The 20,175-nt window shown below is 37.1% G+C and overlaps 1 protein-coding gene across 1 annotated transcript; it reads right to left on the bottom strand.

Moving 5' to 3' along the window:
• Positions 1-570: 570 nt before the first annotated feature.
• zranb2 (zinc finger, RAN-binding domain containing 2) lies at positions 571-14,615 on the bottom strand. Its single transcript, XM_052130373.1, has 10 exons — positions 14,349-14,615; positions 13,737-13,789; positions 13,490-13,598; positions 11,354-11,436; positions 10,240-10,316; positions 9,973-10,131; positions 7,030-7,169; positions 5,707-5,766; positions 1,781-1,933; positions 571-1,533 (listed from the first exon to the last, which is right to left on the bottom strand). The coding sequence occupies exons 1-10, from the start codon at positions 14,402-14,404 to the stop codon at positions 1,479-1,481; spliced, it is 945 nt and encodes a 314-aa protein (XP_051986333.1). The 5' UTR covers positions 14,405-14,615; the 3' UTR covers positions 571-1,478.
• Between the last annotated feature and the right edge of the window lie 5,560 nt (positions 14,616-20,175).

A 20,175-nucleotide genomic window follows, 5' to 3' on the forward strand; every position in this document is an offset into this window, starting at 1 on the left:
CATTCAATGCAAGTGAATGGTGGCCAGAACTTTGAAGGGCCAAAAAGCATATAAAAAGGCATTTTTTATTTTGCAGAAGAAAGTCATACACATTTGGTATGGCATTAAGGGTGAGTAAATTATGAGAGCATTTTCATTTAGGTGTGAACAATCCCTTTCAGGGTTATTTGGGCAAATATTGAACTATTTGTTGGTAGCACATAGTTCTTTTATTTTATTTCACGCATTCCTCTAGATTAAGTTATGCTAAGGTGACCCTTTGGTAATGATTAGGCCAATCGCTTCTTGAATGGACATGGACACAGATTTGTGTTAAGCTACAGTTCAAACACATATTGACCTCATACTAAGTGACCAGTTGTCACAATGGAAAATCTTTATTTAGTTGCCCCTAAATTTATACCAGGGTGGTTTATTTGTTTACACTACAGCTATTACTGGTTTCTGATAAGGTGTATGAAACCAAATTCAGCTCTGGTTATAACCAGAGTGGGTGTACACCTACACACTAGCACAAAACAGTTCTTATAAAGTTCACATGGAATCAAATGAGTACGCAAAAGCTTCAGATTAACAAGTGTTTATTCATGTTGATTACATATGCTATTTCAATGAACAATAAACATTCTTTATGTATCAAATGATACTTGTTGTCAGGAAGGGCAAGGGGGATGTTTCATGTTCGAATGTTCCTAATTTGCAGACCACATCAAAGAGATAACCATACTACCAATTTAGGTTAGCGGTAATTTGTACAGTATGATCATTAATCATCAAATTAAAGATTACTCAGTTCAGACCAAAAAAAAAAAAAAAAGAGTTACATTAAAAAAAGGGCACTGAAAAACATTGCACATCATTTCATCTGTCTGGTCAAGAGAAAATAATCTTTACAATTAAATAATAATAAAAAAAAAAACCCAACTTACTTACCTTTAACGCACAATTAGAAGAGGCAATGTTACACCTCATAGGAAAAGCTCTCTATTCCCTAAAAAATGCCCAGCTTTGTTAAGTAATGTTTAAACCAACAAAGTTTCTTAAGAGCTGTCCCACATCACAGAAAACTATAAAACAAGCATCTGTAATTAGCCTTAAATCAACATGGTTTCATTAATAAACTGGATATTCTGACTGTAATGTATAGACAATGGAACTACTTCTGCATTATATTTTGCATAATTTGCCCATCAAAAATAGTGATGTCCAGAAGATGATGTGCCATTTACGGTCATAAACCTGAATGTTGTTGCTCTATAAACCTACCGACAAATACAGATTTGACACCTTAGTTATACTGTTAAGGGATTGGCTATTTGTTAAAAAAAAAGGCAGAAAACTTTTGAGAAGAGGTTACTTGAACAAGTGTTTTGATGGAAATTATTATATGAGAATTCAAACAGTTGGGCAGTTGAAATAGCACAAAAGATCTGGAGTTAGATCAACATGCATTTTAAGAAAGGTGTTTCTTTTGTTAATCATTTCTGTTTTGAGCTTGAGTCAGAGTGGGGAGATCCAGATGAGCTTCTACACCTACAAAGAAATAGACAGAGACAAAGAGAAAGACCATGACCAATTTAGTGATTTGGTTCACAAACTCTTAAAACAGGTGAAACATTTTTTTACTGTACAGTTTAGGAAATAATCTGGCTTGCTGCATTGATTCAGACATGTTCTGTTTTATCACTCTCTGAGAGCCCAGTGAAAAATGCAGAAGGACGCATGGTTTCCAGGACACCCCCACCTTTTTTTTTTTTTTTTACACCACAGAAACCCAAACCTTTCAGACGAGTGTGATTCAGTGCGTCTTTTTTTGCGGTCACCAGAGGACGACCTGGAGCGACTCCTCTTCTGGCCTTTCTCAGGCGATGATGACGGGGAACGAGACCTCTTCTTCGAGGAAGTAGATCCCTTGCCAGATCTGGAGCTGGATCTTCAAAGGGGATAAGGTAAGCATTCACATGAGGTCAACAAATATCTCTGCACTGACTGCTATAATAACTAGTGATGCACCGAATACATTTTTGGCCGAACCCGAAAAGCCTGGAGACACCGGGCTGAAAACCGAAAATGCTTTATATTCAGTATATTATACGTTCATTAGACTTTGGAATATCTAATATATATATATATATATATATATATATATATATATATATACACAGTGAGGAAAATAAGTATTTGAACACCCTGCTATTTTGCAAGTTCTCCCACTTAGAAATCATGGAGGGGTCTGAAATTGTCATCGTAGGTGCATGTCCACTGTGAGAGACATAATCTAAAAAAAAAATCCAGAAATCACAATGTATGATTTTTTAACTATTTATTTGTATGATACAGCTACAAACAAGTATTTGAACACCTGAGAAAATCAATGTTAATATTTGGTACAGTAGCCTTTGTTTGCAATTAAACGTTTCCTGTAGTTTTTCACCAGGTTTGCACACACTGCAGGAGGGATTTTGGCCCACTCCACCACACAGATCTTCTATAGATCAGTCAGGTTTCTGGGCTGTCGCTGAGAAACACGGAGTTTGAGCTCCCTCCAAAGATTCTCTATTGGGTTTAGGTCTGGAGACTGGCTTGGCCACGCCAGAACCTTGATATGCTTCTTACAGAGCCACTCCTTGGTTATCCTGGCTGTGTGCTTCGGGTCATTCTCATGTTGGAAGCCCCAGCCTCGACCCATCTTCAATGCTCTAACTGAGGGAAGGAGGTTGTTCCCCAAAATCTCGCAATACATGGCCCCGGTCATCCTCTCCTTAATACAGTGCAGTCGCCCTGTCCCATGTGCAGAAAAACACCCCCAAAGCATGATGCTACCACCCCCATGCTTCACAGTAGGGATGGTGTTCTTGGGATGGTACTCATCATTCTTCTTCCTCCAAACACAGTTAGTGGAATTATGACCAAAAGGTCTCATCTGACCACATGACTTTCTCCCATGACTCCTCTGGATCATCCAAATGGTCATTGGCAAACTTAAGACGGGCCTTGACATGTGCTGGTTTAAGCAGGGGAACCTTCCGTGCCATGCATGATTTCAAACCGTGACGTCTTAAGTGTATTACCAACAGTAACCTTGGAAACGGTGGTCCCAGCTCTTTTCAGGTCATTGACCAGCTCCTCCCATGTAGTTCTGGGATGATTTTTCACCTTTCTTAGGATCATTGAGACCCCACGAGGTGAGATCTTGCACGGAGCCCCAGTCCGAGGGAGATTGACAGTCATGTTTAGCTTCTTCCATTTTCTAATGATTGCTCCAACAGTGGACCTTTTTTCACCAAGCTGCTTGGCGATTTCCCTGTAGCCCTTTCCAGCCTTGTGGAGGTGTACAATTTTGTCTCTAGTGTCTTTGGACAGCTCTTTGGTCTTGGCCATGTTAGTAGTTGGATTCTTACTGATTGTATGGGGTGGACAAGTGTCTTTATGCAGCTAACGACCTCAAACAGGTGCAACTAATTTAGGATAATAAATGTAGTGGAGGTGGACATTTTAAAGGCAGACTAACAGGTCTTCGAGGGTCAGAATTCTAGCTGATAGACAGGTGTTCAAATACTTATTTGCAGCTGTATCATACAAATAAATAGTTAAAGAATCATACATTGTGATTTCTGGATTTTTTTTTTAGATTATGTCTCTCACAGTGGACATGCACCTACGATGACAATTTCAGACCCCTCCATGATTTCTAAGTGGGAGAACTTGCAAAATAGCAGGGTGTTCAAATACTTATTTTCCTCACTGTGTATATATATATATACTGACTTTTGCCTAACAATCAAATATTTACCCTACAAAATACTTCTGAACAAAGGACAAAAGCATACCTTCCTGTTCAAAGTTTTTCTTGTACCGGTCCATCATCCATATTTTCAATATTGTTGTGAGTGGAGAAAAATAAACTGAGTTTATCTGTGACCGTGTCACTCACTGGTTCAGTTTCAGATTAAAAACTATTGAGTTTGCGCGAGAACACGAGCGGCGGATGCAAAGCAGTTTGAATTGGACTTATGTTTGACACCACTGATTTAGAATGTGAACTGTAGGTGGGGATATTTTAAAATGAAATGTGATGGTGGCACAAGCTAATTGGCCTCACAGCATCTAAATACGAATGGAAAAGCACTCTTTATTAATGCGCTGATATCAAAGAGTGCGATAGCTTCATTACTTTTGGGAATGTAGACTTTAGGCAACTAGGTAAAGCAAATACCACCAGAATGTGACTTTGCATTTTAAATCTCACCACAGTGTGCGTTCATAAACTTCCGAGTGTTTTTGTGCTGTGGCGCTCGTTCGTCTGGACACACACACATACACACTGTACAATGCACTTTTCAATTATAATCTTGATACCATCAATATATACACACCAATCAGCCACAACATTAAAACCACCTGAATAATATTGTGTAAGTCCCCCTCGTGCTGCCAAAACAGCACCAACCCACATCTCAGAATAGCATTCTGAGATGCTATTCTACTCACCACTGCTGTGAGGCCAATTGTACACTGCAGTTATCAGAGTTACCGTAGGCTTTGTCAGTTCGAACCAGTCTGACCATTCTCCATTGACATCTCTCATCAACAAGGCATTTACGTCCGCAGCACTGCCACTCACTAGATGTATTTTTGTTTTGGAGTAAATTCTAGAGACCTTTGTGCATGAAAATCCCAGGAGATCAGCAGTTACAGAAATACTCAAACCAGCCCGTCTGTCACCAACAATCATGCCATAGACCAAATCAACGAGATCAAAATTCTTCACCATTCTGAAGCTCCTGACCCGTATCTGCATCATTTATGCACTGCTGCCACACGATTGGCTGAATAGATAATCCAAACCAGTTCTGTGGATGTAAATGCCTTGTTGATGAGAGAGGTCAACAGAGAATGGCCAGACTGGTTCAAAATGACAGTCTATGGTATCTCAGATAACAGCTCTGTACAATTGTGGTGAGAAAAATATAATCTCAGAATACTACTCTGAGATGCGGGTTGGCGCCGTTTTGGCGGCACGAGAGGGACCTATACAAATTTAAGCAAGTGGTTTTAATGTTGTGGCTGGTCTGTGTATTTTTAAAAATTAGCTGCTGTTTACATATTTTCACATAAAATGCTGCATTTTCTTTATGTCAGTGTCTCCGTTTCTTGATTTTAAGGTAACAGTTTTTGTTCCAATTTTCAGCTTTTTTTTCTCCTTCGGCCGAAAACCGAAATTAGCATTTTCAGTGGCAAGATTTCGGTGCATCTATAACAATAACATGCTACAGGAACCGAATGGAAGGAAAATCCATCCACCCATCCAAGTAAATGTTTACATTTTTTTAATAAGACTGCAGTCGTCTGACCAACAACCTTTCAAAAAATGAAGCGAAAACTGTCAGAGGTTTGGTAAAACTTAAGGCTCTAATTGCCTGCTAGATGTCACAGTGTGGGAAGATAAATTGAGATTTTTGTGACACTGAATAATCAACAGCTTTTAAATAACACGTCTTATAAAAGAAAGCTCTCAACACCTACACACAAAATAAAAATCCTGCTTAAACATCAACATATATATAAAGCTACATCTCAGAGCTAGAATTTTATGGTAATAAAAAGTCAACTTCTGTTAAGAAGCAGAAGGACAAAGAGTTCACTAAACCCACTGCCATTTCACACACACTCTCTCCCCTGGAGAGTGCATGTCACCTCATTCACCTGGAGTTGGACCTGGAACGAGAGCGAGATCTGGAACTGGATGAGCTCCTGGACCGGGATCTGCAAAACACAGACATCAACAAAAAACAAAACATTTCAAATTTTTCCAAAAAATTTAAGACACTCTGATAACAACTCAAGAAAAACTGTCAGACAACAACCAAATACAAGTATTCCAAGGTTTAATTACTAAAACTATTTACATTGCAATCTAGCTCTCTTCTATAAATCACATTAAAATATTGTCATTAAATCTTTTAGAAACCAAGTAAATTTAACTGTAGTAATTGTACATAAACAGAGTGTAGGGGTGTAAAAATGCATCAATCCAACAAAGAAAATTAGATGCATCGTTTACGGAAATTAAGAATAGATTATAATCACTATATTAATAATACCCAATGTGTTACAGATGCGGTCTCAGATTACATGAAGATTCCCACCACAGGGGTGGATCATGCAAGCTTGAAGTGAAAAAGTGCACTCTGAAAGTAAGAAATGATCCGAAAATGAATAGGGAATTCGCAGTTACCAAATCCCATGTTAACCCGCCTTTGAACACTACTAATAGATCGTTTTTAATCTGTGACCCTGCTCCATTACAACATGGATCTTACCTGCCTGCACATGACATATTTCATTTGTAATTTTTGGTATAAATAATAAATGATAAAATTCAAAACTATTATGCTTATTCCACGGTTTACCAACTGTTTTTTTGCATGAAGTCATTATGTTGCATCAGACATTGTTATCCTTTATTCGTATCGGATATCTATAATGGATACAACAAATCTATATGTATCATGTCTATATGCAACATAAATCATATCAACAATGCATGTAACATTATTTTTGGTTTACATATGTAGCCACTAATAAGTTTAGGAGACCTGGCTGGAGTCACTCAGCATGCCCTGGATTCGAAGGGGTGATAGTCAGCGTATTTACTCGCTGAGCTAAAACAATTTTTTTTATATAAATAATGGTGAATCGTTCCAAAATACTGAATGGGATAAAATTTAATCGTGACTATATTTGAGATTTCACGATGCATCGTAACCGCTAGGTAACAATTGGAATTTATATGATGTCAGAGCAAATGTTTACACCTCTACAAGTGTATATTTAACACTTTCATGTCAAAATTAGAATACAATAAAAAAAATTATATATATATATAAAATAAGTACTACAAGGAAGCAAACATGGAAAGAAAGAGAAATTACACATTGAAACAGATTAATGCGATGAGATTTGAATAAAGATTTGAGCTGATACTGACATTTTGCTTGGAGTTACCCTTGACCAGTACCCTTTTACCTGGACCTAGACCGGGAGCTTGAACTAGATGAACGAGAGGATGTGCGCGAAGAGCCTGACTGACTCCCTTTCTTTTCATCATTAGCATCCAAATCGTACTTGGACAAATCTGCATCTTCTTCATCATCATCATCATCATCCTAATGGGGTAAAAAGAAATAAGTGCAGAAATCACATAGAAATCATAAAATAAAGAAGCTCTATCTAAAGCCTAGCTCACATACACGACTCAAAACTCATCATCTGTGGTGATTTCAGATAGAGACTAATATGACCCATGCCCAAATCTCCCACCTGCAGTCTCATTAATATTTTTCAGCTCTTTTTCATATTTTTGACCATTCCCATCACATTAGTGCAAAAAACTACCAGAAGCCCTACCTACTTCTTGTTTGTTGATACGTAATCACAAATAAACTTCCTCATTGCTATGTGCGAGAGTTTGGGTGAGAATTCATTTCAGATCGTAGGTTCAGGAATGGACATGTAATTGACAACCAGTCCAACGATCTGTTATGTAGTGTGCGCACAAACACAACAGAAGTCTTTCCTTGCATCTCACTGTGCACACTATCCGCCCTAAAAAGTGAGATAAGAATGAGTATTTCTCAAATGGTAGTATGTTTAGAATAAGGGTTCCCAAGTAGCCTGGTTGGTCTACTATTTCCGGTCGATTTGCGAAGTGTGGATCCGTGCACCATTTTTCGGCTAATATAATAATAATAATAGTTAATGATTGGCTGCTCATTTACACAATTAACAAAAATGGGTTTGAGAGATTAATAATCAATCTAACCTGCATGCTTTTTTTGTCTACTGTATTTATATTGCAAATGGTTGTTCTAATGTTTTTGCTTGGATAGGATTAAAAATCTCAAACAGAAACATTAATCAAATTAACAATTGTATGTTAATATTTAATTTTTGCAATTTATTGGATCACACTGAAATACGGCAGAGATAAGATTTCCTTTCAATGGATTGTTCAAAAACAATAAATAATGTGATGCAGCACTGTGTCATGATTAACATTCAAGATAGATAAAACTTTAGTTGATTATGAATCACAAGATCACATTGTTCATATATTTATTTCATGTTTTACATATTAGATTTGTCTGCAACACATTGCTAACTTCATACATTCAGTGTGCAGATAATGATAGATACATAATTTTGTATTGTATTAAATACACATTACACGCATCCTGTTCTGTAAAACATCAGCGGATCTCCGCACGAAAGACCCGTGATCTTTAACGCCACGCTGCTGCTTCTCTCCAACAAAGTAGGAATCATTGTGGGGTAACTTAAATTAAATAATGAATGAATGATAGAATAAATTAGTTAAGGAACGTGAATGTCATTACAACTGTAAGAGGATGATTGACAGGTTAGTGTGGTCAAAGGATGTACTTGACTTTGTGACCAACTGGTCTGTGGTTTCAAGATGCAATTTTATGAAAACACTCACATATTTAATACTTGACAAATACTCACATATTCAATACTTACACTTTTGACTTTTCAATTCCCCCAAAAAATCAGATATTTAAAGGCGTAGTACAAGTAGGTGAATCCAGATGCAGCCTTTAAGTGTGCATTTAAAAAATATTGTTTTAACGCAGCAGTTAATTAACAGGTAGAATATTCGCCCTAGAAATTCTTAAGTTTTACAACACTCGTTTGGGAGTCAAAACTGTATTCTATATAACCCTGTGCCGTTATCTTAGAGGAAGCAAGGTAGGCAGTGCCTCCTCAAAAATTTGGATGACAAAATTAAATGACTGCATAAATTAAACAAAGAAACTATTACCTCACATTATGTTTGTAGCAGTCATATTTATAGAGTAGCTGTCAAACAGTGACACCAGCAGATAAAGTTTCAAAAGGTAGGCAGTGCTCATTACAAGCTATGTCATTAAGGTTCGGCGTGACGTCAATGTGTTGGTGGGTAACCACAAAATACAGGCGAAAAGTCACGCAAGGGAAGAAAAAAAAGCCCTCCAGATTGGTAAAAATGCGCTGTCAATCAATAGTGCCTGCTTCTCATGCACCGCACTGGGTCTCCGCAGATCGATATGAATGGGATGAAATGATGGAAGTGAGGAGACAATTTACAACGTAAACAACTAGCCAAACAAACACAAATTTTGGTCACATCCAAATTGAACTGTACTTAAAATTATTGAAATATCATAAGCCGGTTTTTAGTGAGCCCACAATATGTTTACAGAGATGATGACTAATGATCCAAAAATAAGGAGAGTATAAAAAATAAAAGGCAAACAGATTGAATTAAATATGCTTGTTGCTGTATTGTTGCATGTATTATTTTTGAAGCAATGTAAAAAAATATATAATTATAAGCATTAAGAGTCTTTGATTTGATTCAATATATAGTCACTAAAGATGAAGATATAAATATTTAAGAATTGTATGCTTGTTAACAGTGTAGGATAAAAGGTTTTTCATGTGCCTTCCCATAAGAAATCTGATGATATAGTCTATATATTAGGGCATATTGATAGACTACATAGCTTATTCACATTACACTTCGATTAACAAAAATATGTTATGTATATGAAAACCGCCATTTTTAATATTTAGAAACATATTTTGTTGCATATGTGCGCAAGTAGGAGAATTTTTTATTTCATATACACTGCCTAGCCAAAAAAAATGCTGAATACTCTATTTCGTTTGACCGCCTTTAGCTTTAATTACGGCGCACATTTGTTGTGCCATTGTTTCGCAACAGCACATATATTTCCGTCCAGAGTTGCATACATTTTTGGCCAAAATTTACAACTCAGACCAGAGTGACTGATAAAGATTTTTACTAGCGCAACCTCTGGGTACTACTATGTGCGCTGACTCAAAGAAATTTCCAAAAATGGTTAATCAGTACCACCACAAATACTATAGAAAAAAACATCTTACATCAAGTTTATATTTTGAAAGGTCTCCATCTTCATCATCATCTTCATCCTCTTCATCATCCTCTTCATCATCATCCTTTTTACAATCCTTCTTAGGCTCCTCTTTCTTTTCATTCTCATTTTTGCTTTTGCCCCGAAACTTCTTCTTAATGCGCCCAAACTGTGCAGAAGACCAACAGCACAAGTCTTTTTTACTTAGAAGTAAAAGATTCTTCTCACTGATCTTCATGTTAACATTGTAAAGTTTGTGCACTGAGAAAACACTGACCTCATCGTACTCTCCATCAGACTCCTCTCGCTCAATGTACACCAAGTTTTCCCTCTCATTAAACCCTCCACCATATCCTGTTAAAAGCATATGAACGTTAAACAAGAATTCATATTCTAGTCAAAATAACAGTATACTAGCCTAAAAAAGTAAAAGCTGTTACATCACAAATAATCAATGCGCCAAGTATCCAATTGTAGGATTTTTGAGTGCACAGAATACCGAAATGACATTTATTTGCTAAAATATGCATTTTAAATGCAAAGAACACTGCAACCCACAATAGCAAATGTAACTTCCATTCCTATAAGCTTATATGAACGAATTGCCAAAAGTTTGAAAAAAATACAAAAAGCAACAGTGGCATTATATAAACAAACTGGTATTTAAAGGTTTACAATCCTGAAAATTAATGAATAGTTGGTAGTTATAATCATGACCGATGTTGGGTAAAACAAAATGTACTAATTGAAAGTGGAAAATAATATTAATATATAATATTATTGCAGTTTTTTGATGTGGACATTTTTGTCCTCTAAGGAACCCTGAGTTACTTTTTTTTATTGACACACAAGGGTTACATTTATAATAACATACTGTCCATTGTTTCTAAAAAAAAATTTTAAACCAGCATGGTAGGGCAGGGTTTGTAGCATAGTCTTTCTCACTTTAATGAAAATGGTATATTCAGACTTTTACATTTTGTAAATATTCTCTCAGGGGATAATCCTTAACCCCAATACAGTCTCATTCCTCAGTCACAAGGGTTTCTATGCCCTCATACTTGCTATCTGAATTAAATGGAATTTAAAATTATTTTAAGTAAAAATGTTATAATGTCATTATGCTTCAAAATGAACAGATGATCTTTTAACATTCATATCCATCTGCACTCAATTGATAAACTCAATAAAAATATTTCAATATTTTGGTAAAAGATCCCTCAGACACCATTGCTTTGGCTGTCTCTGGGCCCCCAACCCAGTTTTGTACAGATTATTTTGACTGCTGAGGATTTTGTTCCAGTTTTTCTTCTGCCAACTTGGAAATTAAAAGTGCAATGTAATGTATATTGTGATAAATATCAAACAATATGAAAAAGACAATGACATACCTGTTCTTTCCTCCAGTTTGGCATATTTAGGCGTGTTACACATGTTGCACTCTGATCTTCTGGCCCAGTTTACATTGCCACATCTAGATTCGTAGAATCAAGGAGAGTGTAGTTATAAATAACTTTTGCTATGTTAGAACAGTTTCAACCTATTAAGTATGGAAGGCAGTCTCTTTATAAACAAATAACTAGTTATTTATTAACTGACCAAGGGCCTGATGTATAAATGTTGGATACACACAAAATGGGCATTGAAATGTGTGTAAGCAATTCCCACAAACATCTTGTGATTTAAAAAAAATAAACGTGTCGTAAATGTGCACGCACCATCCAGACATTCTTGACTGCATATGCACTCTTTTACTAGTGTGTGTGAATTGGCAACTCCAGCTGAACAAATAATGCACTGAACAGACTGATTGTAAACTCTGATTTTCATTTATTTCACATTTAGAATAAAAAAAATTTAGTTAAGCGCTTGAAATAGTAGTAATCGTTATCAAGCCAATAGTAGACTATATTATTTTTATGTAACTAATTGAAAAAGCATTTAAATATAAGCTGTAAAAGGGAAATATTGGTTTGGGATACACTGCATTTGGAGAACTTTCCTGTGTCATCATAGAGAAGGAACATACAGTAACTAAAAATGACAGTGAAGACTTCTTATTTTGAGATATTTTCTGTTCTATTACAATCATGTACTGAGATAAGTACAGTCTTTGAATAAAGATGATCTGTAATGCGATGCGCACTTGACTCTGACCGACATGAAATGGCTCGGTAAAATGGACAGTAGCTATAAGACATTCAACATTCAGTAGTCAAACGGACCATCGGAGAGACATGTCTCATCAGAAACAGTATTGTACAGCTGCAAACAGGTACAGCAATGCACATAAAATGTGCATCAAACGTGCTGCCTGCTCCACTTCATTCGGAACCTCATCGCAATAAAACACCCGTTCTAGTCTAATAAAAACATTATGAAAAGTACATTTGCCATTAAACTGTTTTTTTTTTTTATACCAGTCAAATATAAAATCTTCATAATCCAATGATATCAGATAATTTTATACAAATAATTGTTTTAAATTTTCATTTTGTTTCCAGTACTAAATATTTAACTTCAATAAAAACACCCTTTTTCTGAGAAAATTAGGTTAGATTTATGTCTGCAAAGATAAAAAAACATTTTGCCAAGGGATATTCAAGATATATTCTTTGTAATTAATGTTTCTTCATGGTGCAGCATCTAACCTTTGGGCACATGTGGCATTTACAGTCTTATCTCTTAGAATACAGTTTCTCATACACATTTAGGAAGACATTTAAGCAGAGTTTTATACATGAGGCCCCAGCTCTCATTAACTGATTGAAACACAGGGTATCAAAAACAGTACACCGAGACAAAGAAGTCTATATTCTGAATCTTTTCGCATACATAGGAAAATAATCAAGCCAGTGCCACCAGTTTCTCCTCTAGATGAGCTTTTTGGCTCAACTTTAAAGTCCTAAAAGTTTGAGTCTAACAATGTTTTTTTCTATTCATTGCAAAAGATGCATTAGAGTATTACCTGAACATTTCTACTGCTAGGAGAGAAGTTCATATTTTCTGTCTTTGAAATAGTTGAGCATTAGAAACAAGAAATCTATAGGATGTTCTGTCCTTGTCTTAAAATAATTTTTTGTGGAACATTTCTTTGACTTCTCTCCTTTTCTTTTTTAAAAAAAGTAAAGATCTTGGTTCCAGTAAGGCACTTTGATGGAAGTGAATGGGGTAGGGCTGCACCCTAATAGTCAACCAAACGTTAATCCATGAGAAGAGGGTTGGTCGACCAAATTTTAATTAGTGGATTGGTTGAAGAAAAAAAAAACCTTTAGAGGAAGTGGCGAAGTCACATAGTCCAGACAGTTAACACAGCTGGTCCATGTGGTTATGTCTGGCAGGAAATGCCCCACCCCATATATATTTAAGTAATTCAATTAATATCATAAAATTTTATTAAATAAATAATCACAAATATTATAATTTCTGAGGGCAAGAGTGATTATTAATTATGAATATTTTATAAGGCACAATGACGTTGTAAATTTACTGGCCCACTAGATTAAAAATGTCACCATTATACCCACGTTTTGCACTGCCAGTCATTTGCACTGAAGAGACCTTTGCTCTTCTCAGCCAGGGTCTTTCCAATCTCGGTTCCCCCTGCTTTCATCATCTTTGCTTCAGTTGTTTTTTCTGTTAAAACAATCCAAAGTAGTGACAATTTATGCTTACTAACTTGAAACGTCCAATACAGAGCATTAAAAGGCACACAGTATAGTGATTGCCCTTGATGTACCCCTTTGACTACACACACAACTGCATATTACTTACCCCTGCCACATCTGTTACAGCTCGTTCTTCTAGCAAAGTTTACATTTCCACACCTTAGATAAAACAAACAACAGGACAGGTTAGGTCTCTAGTTATTATTAGCATCAGTCTACATTCGTGCTCAAAATGCAAAGGCCACCTCACTCCCACTTTCCAATAATGGTGAAAAGCTACATTTATGTACACAGTAAAACTCATTTTAGTGCATTTACCATACAAGTTTAACAAAAAAGAAACGTTTGATTAATGGTCCCAAAACAATACACTTACTAAAAAGGACGAAATAATGGCAATTAGAATAGACGCACACAGCTGCTGACTGGCTAACATAAGAAATATGAGTGGGTAACAATCAAAGTACCTGTATCTACTCGAACATTTACCAGATTTGGTCGGTTAAAATTGGGATTTGAAAGAAATTAATTTAATGACAGTTAAAGGCCCTTTCACACGCACTATAAACGTGTGCTAAAGCTAGCATATAGCGATGCTAACAGTAGCATGCGAGCTTCTCTCAGCCAACGTTCATTTTTCCACACGTTTCAGAACTACCAATATACTCATATATCCACAATTTTGTATCTTTATAAATCACTAATCAACATCTCTTACTTTTTATCTGGACAAATCCAGTCTCCGTCGCTGACGCGAAAACTCTTTCCAGACATATTCGTCCTCCCAGTTGCCTGCAACAATCCACCTTCAGAGCAAAGAACAAGACCTTGTTAATAATAATATGTGTCTGACACCAAAACTACTACGTTTGAACCTAACAACTATTGTAAAAAATAAAACAAAACAAAGAGAGAAACCGCGTAACACATTGGCTATCGTAGCAAGCGAGACACACGGGCTTTGTTTCAACACCTAGAAAGGTCCCTACTTAGACAGCATCTTTGAATGTGAAAAGCGCCGGGGTTTTGGTGTCTAGATAGGCAACTTACTAGCTTTTGTACCATATTCACAAACTTTTAGGCGCTTGAGGAACACCAATAGGACCTCTTGTTATATTTATTAGATGTATTTCTTAAAATAAATGTTTTTGTCTAAGCTACGTGAGACAGGAAAACGTTTTAATGTGCTAACTGTGTAAAATAAGCCTTGCGAATGAGTTTGTCAGGCTTGGCACGGATCATAATTCATTTTGAGCATTTCATTTTTGGTTTTGTGTCACTTTTTTCTAACACTCATATTCAGAAGATGTAGATAAGACCATTCAATTACAAATATAACTAGATAGTTACCACAGATTAAGAACTAACACAATAATGGATTAATATTCGCTACACGTGCTCGGTAAACTGATAAATTTGCAGTTTTATGACTGATAATTAAAACGACGACATACATATAGGACTAACAAACAAAGTAAACAGACAATTAAAAGCTAAATCTTCAGATAGGTATGCCATTTTCTGCGCTTTCACGTTTGCACTTATTTCTTGTGCTCTAAATATGACCACTAGATGGCAGATTGTCTGCACTACAGAACAGCCAGGAGAACTAGCTGACTGAATTTGGCAGCAAATTTATCTTTACACTTTGCAGCATTGCTCCCAGTGTTAACATTTATACATGCATTTCAGAAAAGAGTAAATTCCACAGACCTTCATGCCACTGCCATATGTTTGGAAAATACAGATATCCACAAACATGCTTACAGATCTCTGATTCTTGTATTGCAGATGCTAGTTTTAAGAAATGCCTCACACGTTGTGCCAACGTTTTGCAGACCTTGGTTTGGTTCAGCATGAAGGGACACACATTGCTGGGCCAGATGGAGTTGAGACATCCCTCCCACTGTGAGTTCTCAGTCCTGCAGGGACTTAGATAGGACCCATCCTTGCTGGTGCTCACCAAGCTAAGCCTGTCCTCAGTTCTATGCCAAAATCACACTGTTTCAGAAGTCTCTCTCACAGCTGGTGCATTGCTTATGAGTCAGAGTGCCCACATAGTTTTTCAAGTGGGGTTGTTAAAAAATATCAGATGCACACATCTTCATATACAGTAAATTATTTACTGGACAGACCATTCTTGTCCAGGGAGTGAGGATGAGATGAATTAGATAATATTACATATTAATATCAAATGAATTCATGGTAAATAAATAATGGTCAATGACAAATACTTAAAGAGACAGTTCACCCAAAATGATAATTATCTCATAATTTTCTCACTCTCATGCCTTCTCAAACTCGTATGATTTTCTTCTGTGGAACACAAAGATATTTTGAAGCATATATGATTGTTTTTGTCCATACAGTGTAAGCCAATGGGGTACAAAACGTTCTAGCTCAAAAAAGGACATAAAGGCAAAATAAAAGTAATTCATACAACTTGAGAGGTTTAACCCTCCTATGGTCTTGTAATGTTTGACAGAAATACATATATAACATTTAATAAAAATGGTTTCCTTTATCTGAGCAGTACAAGACTTGGTGACTTTCCCTCTATTTGCCATCTGAACATACAAAAAAAGAAAAAAGAAAAAAAAATTGATAAGTCTGAGGCCTTCTACAGACAGCCACAAAAAATCTGTTTTTTTGCATATCCAGATTGTATCCAGTTGAGTTTTTGATAATCTGGACAGCAAAAAAAAACACATGAAATCTGATTTTCCCGAATCTGATTGAAACCGCATTGGTTTCAAATGTGATTTAAATCAGATTTTGTTCAGATGCGTCTCAGTCCGGTCTCAGTCCGCTCTGGCTGCTCCATTCGGATTTCGGAAAAGGTCTTTTGCATCACTCTTAACGTGACACACAACGATGACGTAAAAAATTGGTGACTGCAGCACAGAACATCACAATATTTACCAGTCTCCTCCGTCACTGAGTTTTTCTTGTGTGATGGATATTTACATTTACATTTACATTTATGCATTTGGCAGACTCTTTTATCCAAAGCGACTTACAGTGCACTTATTACAGGGACAATCCCCCCGGAGCAACCTGGAGTTGAGTGCCTTGCTCAATGACACAATGGTGGTGGCCGTGGGGATCGAACCAGCAACCTTCTGATTACTAGTTATGTGCTTTAGCCCACTACGCCACCACCACTCACTCACCACTATTTGGAGAGCAAGATGATGCACCTCCATTTTTCCTGCATCTGTTTTGAAAGCATCTTCACGTACGCCTACGTTGTTACCAAAGTAACCCATGCAGATAGGTTAGATATGTCTGAACACGCAAATCTGATTTGATCACTTGCAATTAATAGTGCGGACAGTCTGCCTGAAAAGATCTGTTTTGGGAAAAAAAACAGACACGACACCTTTGGTATTCACGGTCAACACCATAACACCATGGTCAGGTTTGATGACAAGCACAATGACATAAACTACAAAAACTGACACTTTAAATAAATAATAAAATGCTAAACTATGACAAATAATAGTTGAAGTAATTATTTGATAAAGCCATCAAATTAGACAGTAAGCTGACATTAGACATTATTGGCTGTTACTGGCATGACATGGTTTTCAAGTCATGTTATTTATATATTTTTTTCACCAGATGTCAGCAATCTGCCTCCAATTTATACCACATTCTTATATTTTCTTCATGCCTTAACTTTAACGAAGAAAGGTGTAATTTTTTAATGCCACAAGAGGGTTAATCCATGTCTTTTGTAGATATCCAAAACGTTTGGGTAAGAAACATATGCCTTATTCACTATAAATCTTGACAAGAATTGAAGAGAACAATTTATTTAGCATTTACCTTTTATAGCTCCCAGACTTGTATCAAATTTTCTTTGATAAAACAGCCAAGAAAAGATATGCAAATGCATTAAAATTAGCCTGTCATCCTACTGTTTGTGCGTGTGTATGTGCAAGAAATTTTTCAGCAGGAGCTCATTGAAATTAAAACACTTGAACTTGAATAATTCATTTCTTTATCAGTAGAATCATGAGAGATTCTATTCTGAGAAGTGGCTTCTTCTAAAAGTGATTCTGCTATACTCCCAATGACTATTCAACATCTTCACGCCTCTCTTCCCCTCACCTTGTAGTTCTACACAATCAATGATAATGTGTTGTCAACACAACTAATGGCCGTAATCGGTCATGGGTGCAAATGAGTCTTTGGGCTGGCAAATACCAACGTCCAGTCCAGTGCTTGGTCATCCATGAATGTTCCACTCTGGTGGAAATTATTTCCCTCCTCATGCAATTTAAGTGAGTTCTACCTGTTGCTTGTCTTTTTGAATCAAATACAAGTCAGCATCAGTCCACACCAAGGACAGGGATTTAAAAACAGAGGTATTTTGGCTTAGATGAGTAGACAGTGAGGTGCTATCTGCTTGCTGGGCTGTTATGTAAGAGGTTAGGAGTAGTTTAGGAAAGCTAGCCGCCAGCTGTGCTCAAGTTTGGATGAGAGCTGCTGTCTTGTCACCTCATTGTAATCTCTCTAATACATATTCATTGTCAATGCATGGGAGCACATCTCATTCAGAAGGTCACCCGTAATGGGGCTCCATTTCAATGGGTTTTTGTGCATTGAATATTTCAAAGAGAGGACAGAGGCACTGGGCAAATATTCTAATCGAGATTAGTGCTATCATGTCTTTATTTCTATTTTCATAGTTGACCTCATGCATGGATGCTAAACCAATAATAATGTACAGTGTCATGTAACGTAGAGGAACATTGCACAACATAGAGTACTTGTGATGAGGAGGAGGGCGTGGCCGGGCAGTGAGTATTCATGGCCAGCACGGAGTTGCCCAATCAGCGGGAGAGAGATAAAAAGAGGAGCTGGGGAGGGAGAGAGAGAGAGACGCACGCAGCAGTGTTTGGTGTGCGCGCTTTTGTTATGTTTCAGTTCAGTGTTTTCAGTGTTCCTGATGAAAAAGAGGCTTGTCTGCCACACTGGTGCCAAAACCTGGGAAGACGTGCCATCAGAAAACCCTCGTCTCTGATGGAGGATCATGACGCCAAGGAAAGGAGTGTTTCAATGGTACTGGAGCGGTCCATCAGGAGACAGAGGAGTGACAGGAAGTGGAGGAGCTGTTGCTGTCTGCCAGGGGTCGGAGTAACTGTTGACGTCCACCAGGGGTCGGAGTAGCTGTTGCCGTCCGCCAGGGGATGGAGGAGCTGCTGCCGGCCACCAGGAGGAAGAATCCAGTGCCATTGCCCAGTGTCACAGAGGATTGCTGGACAGCTGGCTGAGGACCGAATTGCGGTGTGGTCGGGAACCAGAGTTTTATTTTAATATTTTAATTCTCCCTCCCTCTCTCTCCCTCCCCTCCCCTCATATTAGTCATGTAACCAGGAGGTGGGAAAGACCAGCCGGCAGCGGAATGGCCAAAGGGGCAACTCCAGGAAGGGGATGGGAGGGAGTACGTCAGACTGTTGGTTCCCCCAGCCTGAATCAGGCGGTGGGGATATGTGACGAGGAAGAGGGCGTGGCCGGGCTGAGAGGATTCATGCCTGGCGCTGAGTTGCCCAATCAGCGGGAGAGAGATAAAAGGAGGAGCCAGGGACGCCAGAGCGGGTGAGAGACATGCACGCAGCAGTGTTTTGTGTGTTTGCTTTTGTTATGTTACAGTTCAGTGTTTTATGTTGAATTAAAGTCTTTTTGATTGTTAATCCAGTTCCTGCTTCCTCCTTTCCTGATGAACGAGAGGCTTGTCTGCCACAGTACTGTCTAATATTTTTACATAATGTTGGTGAGGTGACAAAATTGCATGCCACTTGTGATAGTACATTACCACAAGTCAGAGAGGAAAGGTAAAAAAAAATAGAGGTGAGTGCCATTTATAAATGTAACATGGCCTAATATAATATTTCGATCGGATGTGATCATTAGAGGTAATATATGTAACAACCATTGTTGGGTGTAATTTGATTACAAAGTGCCTAACCCTAAACCCCTATCCCTGACTTTCAATTAAGGTAATTACTTTTAAGGACATTAATTTGGTCACACATATTTCTAATATAGTATTATTTTTATACAATACATTTAAAATATGAATTCATAAGTATGTTCATATGTACCTCTGTTTGTGTTTTTAAGATATCTGAAGGGCTTGCGACAACGAACAGGTGGAAATGTAGACCTTTGAATAAGTTGAGTGGAAAAACAAAAGCATTCCTTTGAAAGGTGCTTTTGAAAGTTACGTAAAAGTAATTAGTAATGTGATTATTTTTCAGTCAAGTAATCAGTAAGTATTTTGATTACAATTTTAGAGAAATAATTAGTCATTTGTAGTGGATTGATTTTTTTGTGTAACTGCTAACAACACATATGCATGAAACGTTAAAATTGTACATTGACATTGCATAATGGCATAAATCTCCAAACTTGACTTACTGCTGTGAATAGTGATATTTTAATTTCTCAGTTAAGGCACTCTTTTGAGAGAAAAACATCAATGTCAAATAAATTTATTCCTGGCACAAAATATCTAAAATAGTTTTATAGTAATA

This window comes from Xyrauchen texanus, chromosome 7 (assembly GCF_025860055.1).
Source record: "Xyrauchen texanus isolate HMW12.3.18 chromosome 7, RBS_HiC_50CHRs, whole genome shotgun sequence".
In the NCBI taxonomy this organism is placed as follows: Eukaryota; Metazoa; Chordata; class Actinopteri; order Cypriniformes; family Catostomidae; genus Xyrauchen; species Xyrauchen texanus.